We start from the raw sequence: 12,860 nt of genomic DNA, 5'->3' as shown, positions 1-12,860 counted from the left end.
CTATACTCCTCTCTGTCGTCCCTGATACATCCCACGATGGCTGTGTCATCGGTGAACTTCTGAATGTGACACAGCTCCGAGTTGTAGCAGAAGTCCGTGGTGTACAGGGTGAAGAGAAGAGGGGCCTGCACCATGCCCTGGGGTGCTCCGGTGCTGCTAATCACAGTGTCAGATGTGATGTCCTTCAGCCTGACATACTGTGGCCTGTCGGTGAGGTAGCTGGAGATCCAGGTGACCAGGCAGGGGTCCTGTTCAGTTTGTCCTGAAGCATAAGGGGCTGGATGGTGTTGAAGGCACTCAAGAAGTCCAAGAAGAGGATCCTCACTGTGCCATTTCCCTTACCCAGATGCGAGTGGGCTCGGTGTAGCAGGTAGAGGATGGTGTCTTCCTCTGTACACCTGCCCGGTACACAAACTGCAGACAGTCCTGGGCACGTTGCACCTGGGGTCTGAGGAGGCTGAGGAAGAGCCGCTCAGACGTCTTCATCAGATGTGAAATGAGTGCCACCGGTCGGAAGTCGTTCAGCTCGCTGGGCCGATTCTTCTTGGGAGCTGGAACAATGTATGATGTCTTCCAGAGGGTGGGCACTCTCCCCAGCTGCAGGCTGAGGTTGAAGATGCGTTGGAGTGGTTCACCCAGTTCAGCAGCACAGGTTTTCAGTAGTTGGGGAAAATAAAATAACATATAGCAAGAAAAATACTTGGAAAACACTAAGGACATAGCTGAGAGGGATATACAAACCTTTCACCAAGTGATCACTGCAAACTCGAGCATGCTTCGACTCAGCCCCCCCCCTTGATTTCAGTGAGAGGTTCAAAAGCCACCTTTCTCAATGTCTTTTTGTAAAATCCTGTGTTCATTCACCCTTTTTTATTAGTTCATGGCAAACCCTGAAGAAACTTTTATCAGTTTCACAGTTTGATCGATTCGAACAACCTAAAACAACACAAGCATAAGGCATTTTTCATGCAAGCAATGCACCTTCTCCATACAAACACTTTGTCAACTGAGCTTTGGTAGACCACCAACTAAAGTTTTGAATAACTAATGAGGCGGATGTGACGTCACATGAAACCCAGCAATATGAGCTTATATCCTACAGTAGAGTAGCCAGAGTGTGCGATTGCTTATATCCAGTCAATGTGGATAGAATAATTATAAATTATCTACAGCTAATTAATACTATGCCTACAACTAAATCTAACCTTTATTTCAGTAATCAAGAGAGAATATTGAGACTATTTTCTTTTTATAAAAGCTGCTTTTTTGTAAGGACTAGATAATTGTCAGGCCGCGCGTTGGTCTTGTGGTTAGTGTGTCCACCTCTCGACTGGGAGATCGCAAGTTCTAAAAATGGTACCTACTGCTGTCTGGCAAGGCATGCTGCAATACAGATGTGAGTAGGAAGTCAAACTCTCGCAGTTACCAGAGGACCAGCCCCCCCCACTGTAAACCTAGTTATGTAATAAACGAGAGGCCAAGGGCTACAGAAAAGGAGATTGGCGCCACACCCATATGCCTTAAAGAGTTGGTTAGTACTGGGACAGGAGACTGCCTGGGAAGACCAGATTCTGGCATGAGAGCAACTTTGACTTTGGATAATTGTCAGGACATTTGACACTATCCGATTAGGGCATTCAGTCCTTTTTGGTCTTTACAAAGGGCTACAAAGCATTCAGTACACACACAGCTCAGAATGATTAGTGATTACTGAAGGAAAACAGCTTATCCTCTTGCAGTATGGATACTTTTTTTAAGCAATGTGTGCTTTCAGATATATAAACTAACAGCAGTATATAATGTGGAGTGTGTGTGTGTGTGTGTGTGTGTGTGCACACAATCTTGCTCCAGAGTGTAAAAGCAAAACGAATCAGAATCGAGAGTTGCCAGGAGTGTTCAATAATAGCATATGAGATGAAAGGACTGAAGGAAATGGAGGACAAACTGTCCCCTCTCCAAACATTCTGTGATCCATTACACATGGAATGAAATGTGTGTATGCATTCCAGCAAAGTTACACAGTGAGTTGACCTCTCACTTGATAAATGTGAGCTAAATGCTAATACTACAGGCATTTAGCAGATGCTCTTATCCAGAGCAACATACAGTACAACATACCAATTGGGGGTTAGATGCCTTACTCAAGGACATTTCAGCCATTCCTGCTGGTCCAGGAAATTGAACCAGTGACCTTTTGGTCCCAAAGTTGCTTCTCTAACCATTAGGCCATGGCTTCCTGATTTTTGTTTGTTTGTTTGTTTGTTTGTTTTTAAACTAGCTCAAATACAACTCCCAGAAGTCCTTTATATCCTTGACTTGCAAGTGTCCTCAAAGCAATATAGAAACTCAGATGTCGGCCATGTTGGTGGAGATACAAATACGGGGTCAAGCAACATTCCATACAAAACATAGTCACATGTGCGCAACTCTCTTTGTTTTTCTACTGCTTTAAGCATTCTTTTAGCTATGCCATATCTTTGTGCTGTATATGGTTATGGTCACAACGGTACTTGTGACCGTAGCACATTCCAATTTTTTAGAATTCCATCCGTGATTCAGAAAGAGGGCGAGGAAACTCTGAGGCTTAGTGCGGAGAGGAGACGAGCACGGCTGAACAACATCGGCAGGGCTGATCTAACAGGCATTAAAACCAAAACAGCTCATGTTTGCAGTAATAATTTTATCTCAGGTGAGACTCAAAAGGTGAGATTCTGTTTGTACTATTTTAAGTGCACTCCGTGTACATATAGAACCATACAATAGGTTTCTGTTTATATTCTGTTTATACCATTTTACCAGTGCAACTCTGTATACTTTACTATTTATTTTTATACTTTATTTGTTCTCCCCTTTTTTCCCTTTTTTCTTTCTATAACTCATAATGAGTCAACAGCACCTTCAATTTCGTTGTACCTTTGGAAAAGTGACAATGACAATAAAGACTTATCTTAAAAGCTTTCTCAATAATATCATGGAAGAATTTTATTTCATGTTGCTAGAATTTTGGTATAAAATGAACATTCTCTTCTTGTGGTTCACTTGGTCGTTGTTATAATTTTAACACGTGTATTACCATTTCACTTCTAGGAGTGCCAGCAAAATTATACGACAGAAACAATCCAGACTGGGCACCAACTCAGAACATGGGCTATGTTTCGTCCAAGGTCAGACTCGATTCTTCGGTAGCCAAACCAGATAGAACGCGATATCTGGGTACTCGATGGTCTGTAGAAGCGTCTTATCTTCAGAAAAGTCTGACTTTTTTTTTTTTTTTAAAAGATATTTTTTTGGGCTTTTTTTTTGCACCTTTATTGGATAGGACAGTGTAGAGACAGGAAATGAGCGGGAGAGAGAGAGACGGGAAGGGATCGGGAAATGACCTCGGGCCGGAATCGAACCCGGGTCGCCCGCATTCATGGTATGGCGCCTTAACCACCTGAGCCACGACGCCCCCAGAAAAGTCTGACTTTTTAAATAATATGGGTCAAAACCACACATATCTATCTTCTCTTTGTATTGCGTCTTCACTCAACTGTTCAGATTGTAGTAATACTGAGAAAATTCAGCATTGTTTACAGACACGCTTTCAGCGGCTGCCATCCTAGTTGCTTTGTATAGCCACCATCATGGCGGACACTCATGACGTAGCACATTTTGATCACGTGGTTGCAAGTCATCTATAGTTACAGGCTATAAGCTAGCTAACAGTGTCACACAAACACTGAGAGGCAGTGCAAGTGATTACGCTGTGTTCGATGTGAAGTTGTAATTCACCACCTACATCCAGTAAAAGCCACAGAACACACCTGCAATTTCACTCCAAAATGTTTGAAGTTCGCTATAGCAGAGCAGCCACTCAGGAGTGTAACTGTTAATCTAAAAGTGCAATCAAAGTAGCTTTTAATAATCTTTATGTACTCTGACAAAGCAAACAAAAGACACTTTTGTGGAGGTGCCCATTTCTTTTTTTCCTTTTCTCACATCAAATGTCCTGAGGTGGGAAATGAAATTCTTATTGCAACTTACAAATTAGCACTTCCAAGGAACCATGAACACAGCATTACCTACGTATAAGCTAACTTGTTGACTGGTGTTAGCTTGTTAGCTAGCTTAGCTATGCTTGAGTCCAAATGTCATAACCATAGTGTGCTTAACGTTTCCATAGTTTAATGACTTGAGGCAGGGTATGGAGCTTGCTAATTCATTTTAGCTAGCTAACCAGATAAAAATGCTAGCTCAGTCAAGTTAGCATATACATATGCTAGCTAAGTGAATGTCCAGAAAACAAATTAGTTCCTGTTATCACGTACATTATAGCTGTTATGAACAGCTGTTCCTTCACTCTGTTTTTCTCATGTATTGTTAATGAAACAAACAAACAAAAAATACAGCTTCTCAGCTAGTCCTAAACCTAGTCCTAGCCCTCTGACAGAAAATTTACTGACTGTTACAAAGCACTAATCCTAGACATTCCTTCCAAAAATGCTAAACAAACAACATATCGACAATTACACACAACTTTCAATCTGTTTATATGGCTCATCCGTCATAAGTACCTTTTGATTTATAATTTATCATTATAGAAACACAAGCTTATTAATATAATCCCATGATTTGCCTTGCAGCCAGAAGTACTGTCCGAGCTGCTGACATACAGTGGTGCTTGAAAGTTTGAATTTTCTATATTTCTGCATAAATATGACCTAAAACATCATCAGATTTTCATACAAGTCCTAAAAGTAGATAAAGAGAACCCAGTTAAACAAATGAGACGAAAATATTATACTTGGTCATTTATTTATTGAGGAAAATGATCAAATATTACATACCTGTGAGTGGCAAAAGTATGTGAACCTCTTGGATTAGCAGTTAATTTGAAGGTGAAATTAGAGTCAGGTGTTTTTAATCAGTGGGATGACAATCAGGTGTGAGTGGGCACCCTGTTTTATTTAAAGAACAGGGATCTATCAAAGTCTGATGTTCATAACACGTTTGTGGAAGTGTATCATGGCACAAAAAAAGGAGATTTCTGAGGACCTCAGAAAAAGCGTTGCTGATACTCATCAGGTTGAAAAAGGTTACAAAACCATCTCTAAAGACTTTGGACTCCACCAATTCACAATCAGACAGATTGTGTACAAATGGAGGAAATTCAAGACCACTGTTACCCTCCCCAGGAGTGGTCGACCAACAAAGATCACTCCAAGAGCAAGGCGTGTAATAGTCGGCAAGGTTACAAAGGACCCCAGGGTAACTTCTAAGCAACTGAAGGCCTCTCTCACATTGGCTAATGTTAATGTTCATGAGTCCACCATCAGGAGAACACTGAACAACAATGGTGTGCATGGCAGGGCTGCAAGGAGAAAGCCACTGCTCTCCAAAAAGAACATTGCTGCTCATCTGCAGTTTGCTAAAGATCACGTGGACAAGCCAGAAGGTTTTTGGAAAAATGTTTTGTGGATGGATGAGAACAAAATAGAACATTTTGGTTTAAATGAGAAGCGTTATGTATGGAGAAAGGAAAACACTGCATTCCAGCATAAGAACCTTATCCCATCTGTGAAACATGGTGGTGGTAGTATCATGGTTTGGGCCTGTTTTGCTGCATCTGGACCAGGACGGCTTGCCATCATTGATGGAACAATGAATTCTGAATTATACCAGCAAATTCTAAAGGAAAATATGTCAGGACATGTGTCCATGAACTGAATCTCAAGAGAAGGTGGGTCATGCAGCAAGACAACGACCCTAAACACACAAGTCATTCTACCAAAGAATGGTTAAAGAAGAATAAAGTTCATGTTTTGGAATGGCCAAGTCAAAGTCCTGACCTTAATCCAATCGAAATGTTGTGGAAGGATCTGAAGCGAGCAGTTCATGTGAGGAAACCCACCAACATCCCAGAGTTGAAACTGTTCTGTACAGAGGAATGGGCTAAAATTCCTCTAAGCCGGTGTGCAGGACTGATCAGCAGTTACCAGAAACCTTTAGTTGCAGTTATTGCTGCACAAGGGGGTCTCACCAGACACTGAAAGCAAAGGTTCACAAACTTTTGCCACTCACATACATTTAATATTGGATCATTTTCCTCAATAAATAAATGACCAAGTATAATATTTTTGTCTCATTTGTTTAACTGGGTTCTTTTAGGACTTGTGTGAAAATCTGATGTTGTTTTAGGTCATATTTATGCAAAAATATAGAAAATTCTAACGGGTTCACAAACTTTCAAGCACCACTGTAGAAAGTTCTGATCTATCAGAATTGAGCCTTTAACAGTGATGTGGTGTAAAAATAAGTACATAAATGTGTATTCTCATATACATGGTGCTATAACACTGGTGTCTTCACCTCCCCGTTCTCTGGAGCTCCGGGCCAGGTTGGTGTTCCTCCTCCTGACTCGGCTCGGTAGGAGTCACAGTGCCATTAGGTTGTGATGGCCTCTTCCTCTTGATCTGCACCAGAAAGATGCAAATATATGGTGTACCACATGCAATTATTAGTTAAGTACTCATTGAATGAGTGGAAGGGCTGAATGGGAAAATATTTGGCTCGAGTTCATGCTGTGAGATGACTAAGAGCCAAATATTTTCCCGTCCGGCCCGACCCAAGTCAGTCAATAAGTATTTTATCATATGATCTTTTTAAGTAACATACACAGTGGAAAACAGTGAACAACAGTGTGCAAAAAACAAACAAGTCAATTTTTATTTGATTGACAGCAAACCATTTATATGCTGAATCACCTTTGCACAAGTTTGAAATCTATAAAATGCAACTGTGGTATACAAGTCCAGTATAACTAGCATATGTAAATGCTAGATGATCATGTATTGTACTGCTATAGAGTTGTATCATAGCTTTGGACTACTCACTGTAACTGTATTTTCTCAGTTTTGGAAGTGTTTAAAGCCATAGCTAGTTAGCTAGCGGTAAAGCATGACCTCTGACCTGTGATGGAACATTCTTGGGAGGCTCAATGCGGATCGTCGGGTCCCATTCTCCAGGAGGAAGAACAGTCACCTGGTCTAAAAACTCATCAATGCCAGAGAGAAGATCAGCTCTGTCCCGGGCTTTATATGCCACATCGTGGAAAATCTGGGATGCAGGAACACAGAGACAAGCTATTAATTAATATGATCACTTACAGTGGTGCTTGAAAGTTTGTGAACCCTTTAGAATTTTCTATATTTCTGCATAAATATGACCTAAAACATCATCAGATTTTCACACAAGTCCTAAAAGTAGATAAAGAGAAACCAGTTAAACAAATGGGACAAAAATATTATACTTGGTCATTTATTTATTGAGGAAAATGATCCAATATTACATATCTGTGAGTGGCAAAAGTATGTGAACCTTTGCTTTCAGTATCTGGTGTGACCCCCTTGTGCAGCAATAACTGCAACTAAACATTTGCGGTAACTGCTGATCAGTCCTGCACACCGGCTTGGAGGAATTTTAGCCCATTCCTCCATACAGAACAGCTTCAACTCTGGGATGTTGGTGGGTTTCCTCACATGAACTGCTCGCTTCAGGTCCTTCCACAACTTTTAGATTGGATTAAGGTCAGGACTTTGACTTGGCCATTCCAAAACATTAACTTTATTCTTCTTTAACCATTCTTTGGTACAACGACTTGTGTGCTTAGGTGGGGTTTACATTAGACCGTATCAGCGGATCATCAGATTAACGTTTTTAAAATGATTAGCGTGCACACAGCAACGCCAATACACGGATACGCTCGGCTCCGCAGGCATCCTGCGCTCCAAATCACTCCGCCCTGAACAGCGAGTGCCCTCTGGAGGGTGCGCACTCCGGCCCTGAGCAGCTCACAGAGCGCGTGAGTGAAGCGCACGAGCAGTGATTTGGGACTGAGCCGCTGTGTGTGTGATCTCAGTGCATGCCGGGTATGCGCGTCACTTACCACTTGCAAGTGGAAGGATGGCAAGCCTAAAGACAATTATAACTACACAATGGGCAGTATTTGCATCAGTATGTGCAGTATTTTCATACTTTTATACTCTTTAATGAAAGGTGATACAAGGCGGAAGTCCACGCCGTTTTTCAGCAGTCGTGTCACATGACCAACGCCAGCAAATCAGGAAGGTGGATGTCACAGTGACGTTGTCCAATGATGACGCCAGCTAGAGCTCAGCACAGCGTATCCGCGTATTCTCAATGTTTACACAGCACCGGACCAGACACGATCTGGATTGAATACGTGGACCCTGGCGGATTCCCGTTTCCCGGCGTTTCCAGGCGTTTTAATGTAAACGGACAGTGCATCCGCGAAGAAAACGAGACAGATATGGTCTAATGTAAACTTGACCTTAGGGTCGTTGTCTTGCTGCATGACCCACCTTCTCTTGAGATTCAGTTCATGGACAGATGTCCTGACATATTTTCATTTAGAATTCGCTGGTATAATTCAGAATTCATTGTTCCATCAATGATGGCAAGCTGTCCTGGCCCAGATGCAGCAAAACAGGCCCAAACCATGATACTACCACCACCATGTTTCACAGATGGGATAAGGTTCTTATGCTGGAATGCAGTGTTTTCCTTTGTCCAAACATAACACTTCTCATTTAAACCAAAAAGTTCTATTTTGGTCTCATCCATCCACAAAACATTTTTCCAGTAGCCTTCTGGCTTGTCCATGTGATCTTTAACAAACTGCAGACGAGCAGCAATGTTCTTTTTGGAGAGCAGTGGCTTTCTCCTTGTAACTCTGCCATGCACACCATTGTTGTTCAGTGTTCTCCTGATGGTGGACTCATGAACATTAACATTAGCCAATGTGAGAGAGGCCTTCATTTGCTTAGAAGTTACCCTGGGGTCCTTTGTGACCTCACCAACTATTACATGCCTTGCTCTTGGAGTGATCTTTGTTGGTCGACCACTCCTGGGGAGGGTAACAATGGTCTTGAATTTCCTCCATTTGTACACAATCTGTCTGACTGTGGATTGGTGGAGTCCAAACTCTTTAGAGATGGTTTTGTAACCTTTTCCAGCCTGATGAGCATCAACAATGCTTTTTCTGAGGTCCTCAGAAATCTCCTTTGTTCGTGCCATGATACACTTCCACAAGCATGTGTTGTGAAGATCAGACTTTGATAGATCCCTGTTCTTTAAATAAAGCAGGGTGCCCACTCACACCTGATTGTCATCCCACTGATTGAAAACACCTGATTCTAATTTCACCTTCAAATTAACTGCTAATCCAAGAGGTTCACATACTTTTGCCACTCACAGGTATGTAATATTGGATCATTTTCCTCAATAAATAAATGACCAAGTTTAATATTTTTGTCTCATTTGTTTAACTGGGTTCTTTTTATCTACTTTTAGGCCTTGTGTGAAAATCCAATGTTGTTTTAGATTATATTTATGCAGAAATATAGAAAATTCTAAAGGGTTCACAAACTTTCAAGCACCACTGTATGATGCTTTTTTAAAAGTAGACGTTGCAATCTGCTGTTATGTTATGGCCAGGTTCTTGCTCGAACTGATAATCAGATCATCAGTTTTTCTTTGGCTAATCAGACATAAGGTATGGCACCACACTTGCCAGAGTAGTTGGGGGTTATGTGCCTTGTTCAAGGGCACTTGATCCAGTCCACCAGTGGTTCAGGAAATCAAACCAATGACCTTTGGGCCCCAAAACTGTTATCTCTAATCATTTGGCCATGGCTTCCCCAAATCTAAACATTACATTCTAAACCAGGTATGTATTTAAAAAAAAAAAATGATATATCCTGTACAATGATGACTTTAATTTGAGGGGAAAACACGTGAAGTTTCTATTTTGTTTACAAGTTGCCCTCTTCTGGATTTTCTTGACCCCTAGATGCAGTTACTAACTTATCCACTCAAGGTCTTGACATTATTTGGCACAGTTTCCAGTTTCAGTAGCACGTACAGGTAATCTCCATGCTAGCACAGAGTAACAAACTGAAGTACACAGAAATGACACTACTCCACATTTTTTTTTTCATACAACATGCAGATGAATATTTCACTAAAACACTATTTTCCTGTAACATTTCACAAGTTTCACAAATGGTGCATTTGACAAGCAAAAAAAAAAAAATTCTTTCTAACACCCCTTAAAATATTTTATGATAGTCAGAGGTGGACAAAGTACCCAACTTCATTACTTAATTCAAAGTACAGATCCCACTGGTTAAATGTTACTCCAATACAAGTGAAAGTTGTCCAGTCAAATTTTTACTTAAGTTAAAGTACTGAAGTACTTGCTTTTAAAAATACATGAGCATTAAAAGTACATTTTCTGTCAACACATTGTTGTATTATTGTCACAAGGCTTATAATACTTCATGCCTCTGAAGTGACAAACTGGATTATTTTGTGAATTCACAAAATGAATGCATGCTGTGCCATCATGGTGGTTTAACGTTAAGCTAGCTTGTCAGTGAAACTCCACCTGACATGCTAGCAAACTCTTTTCAAACTCGAAATCATATTGGGTAGCTAACATTACTAGAAAAGAAAGATTTCTACATTCTGTTTATTTGGCAAGATTACGATAAAACACATTTCTGAAAGGACATCAGATAAGTTACTGTTATTTATTTTAGCGTAACTCTGTGTTTACATGCTAACTAATGGTGTCCAAGTTAACTAGCCATGTGTTAACATTACCCGTGGACAAGGCTGCGGCAACTTGGCAGGCAAATCCGTAGAAGGTCATTTGACTAACCAGACTGCATAGCTATTGCAATGTTATTGCTAGCTCTAAAAGCACAGACAACTTCATTGCAAGCTTTCTCTTGGAATAAAACGTTTATATACCTCAGTATGCTTCCACAGGTTGGATGGCGAGTTTTTGTAGCCTGTGATGTGGTTCGTTTTCAGCAAACAAAGCAAACATTTAAAACAAAACGACTCTTTATTCCTTTCAGAAAACTGAAACATGGGTTCTAGGTATGGCCATGAGTGTATGTATTTTCCAGAAGAACCGCTTCCTTCCATTCTGCCATCAACTGATCGTGTTAAATAATGCTGCTGAGAAATCACTGAACTTGATTTTATACAGTCTATGGACATGACGTGACCCTAGTGATTACTGATCGGCTGTCTCAGAGTCACCTGTGAAAAATCAATTGCGTTTTAGAAAAGAAAAACATCCACTTTCAAAGCCACTTCAGAATAATGAGTAACGAGGACCTTGATAGAAATGTAGTGGAGTGAAAAGTATATTTGTCTTTTAAATATAGTGAAGTTAAAGTCATAAGTTTCCAAAAAAAAAATACCCAAGTAAAGTACAGATACTCAAAAAGTGTACTTAAGTACAGCACTCAAGTAAATGTACTTCGTTACTGTCCACCTCTGACAGATGATAGTTCCCAAATGCATATTTGTAGATGGTTAGCATAACACACATACAGTGCAGATTATTATATACAGCTCAATTAACATTGGTTTGCACAGTAACTGCTCTGAAATGAGGTTCAGAGAAAGTCACTGAGGTCAGTGTTACAATTCCTCCTTAAATGTCAAACGAAAGCCTTCGATAGTTTGTTTAATCACATTCCTTCTGATTACTCAGAAACAGTTTTAACCAATCAGGATCATGCATTTTTCCCCCATTCCAGTTTGAAAGCTATAAACCAGCTCTGGTGTGTAATGTCCTGGAGGGTTCTTGCAAGAGGTGAAAAAGGAGCATAGATCTAGTTTTATAGGGTAAGATGTCATTTTTCAGCTCTTCTTGTCCCAGCATTTTATTTGAACAATTTTCAGTCAAACTGTTAAAGGTATTTTAATTCTTATGCCTGCTCATAATGCCAATAAACATAAAATCATGACAAATTCTGACTACTGTACCATCTTTGTTTTTAGTGCTGTCTTGCAAAATGCATCGCATTGATTAATTTAATTGTACAAATCATGCACCAATTTCATTTAGCATACTGTTTCCACATGCCTCCTAAGATTAATTACGCCTCTGTCTCACAAACCCACATGCCAAAAGGTGTATTGGCTCTCAATCAGTTTTCTTTCCGATTCGAGCAAGACTACAAACTTGTAAATCTATATCGTATCATCGAATTTTGGACTGAGGTTAATTTGTTTTTCCTTCCATCTATAAGTTACACTTCTACATCAACGTCTGGCTCAAATCCATCTCCAACTTCCTTAAGTGGCGTTTTAAAATGCATTTTTGTCTCAGCTGCATTCATACCTGCCTTGTACTGTCATTTGTATTTGGACGTAATCTTGACACTCAGAAATTGACTTATTATTATTAATTATAAACAACTTGTGATTTTAAAATCTTAAAATATGCTAAGACTCAAGTCAGAGTTTGTGTGTTTGTTGTGCATACCTGTGTAGTTATGTTATTACTGGAACATTGATTTCATTTCAGAGGACCCCTGAGGATGATCACAGGAATCCATGTTCCTTTAATCTACTCTGTGTAACTAAGTTCTGGTCCATTAGTGAACGTTTTACCTCATCTGTCATTAGAGTGGCCATGGAGCGTCCGATCTCATGGTATTGAGGACTTTTTCCATATGGTCCTAGTAAGAGAAAGAGGAATCTGACCCACACACACACACACACACACGCATATACACGCACACACAGAGAGAGAATCTCATGAGAGGTTATACTGAGTAGTAAATAATATTAAAGTATGTAAACAATGTATGTTAAAGACACATTCTAGCACAGTGGTACTGAATGCTCAATTCTCATTGGTCAAAAGGTGTCAAAGATTTTTTTTTCATGAGCTGCCAAGCAAATCAGCACTTTATATTATGTCCATTCTTATACTTTATTGTTTCTATAGTAACAGCTCATTCACAACGAATTTAATATACTTTTGCCGC

At 40.2% G+C, this 12,860-nt stretch overlaps 1 protein-coding gene across 3 annotated transcripts in view; it reads right to left on the bottom strand.

Moving 5' to 3' along the window:
• Positions 1-12,860, bottom strand: part of LOC132882073 (sodium bicarbonate cotransporter 3-like) — a 118,942-nt gene that overhangs the window by 31,070 nt on the left and 75,012 nt on the right. For all 3 annotated transcript variants that reach the window (XM_060915303.1, XM_060915301.1, XM_060915302.1), the window contains exons 10-12: positions 12,481-12,568; positions 6,952-7,098; positions 6,352-6,455 (exon numbers count right to left, since the gene is read on the bottom strand). In XM_060915303.1, the coding sequence (XP_060771286.1) occupies positions 6,352-6,455; positions 6,952-7,098; positions 12,481-12,568 (339 nt within the window). The remainder of the gene's footprint in view (positions 1-6,351; positions 6,456-6,951; positions 7,099-12,480; positions 12,569-12,860) is intronic.

The sequence above is a fragment of the Neoarius graeffei genome, chromosome 2 (genome assembly GCF_027579695.1).
Source record: "Neoarius graeffei isolate fNeoGra1 chromosome 2, fNeoGra1.pri, whole genome shotgun sequence".
In the NCBI taxonomy this organism is placed as follows: Eukaryota; Metazoa; Chordata; class Actinopteri; order Siluriformes; family Ariidae; genus Neoarius; species Neoarius graeffei.
Note: the sequence above shows the minus strand (reverse complement) of the source record. Positions and strands in the feature narration are given on the sequence as shown.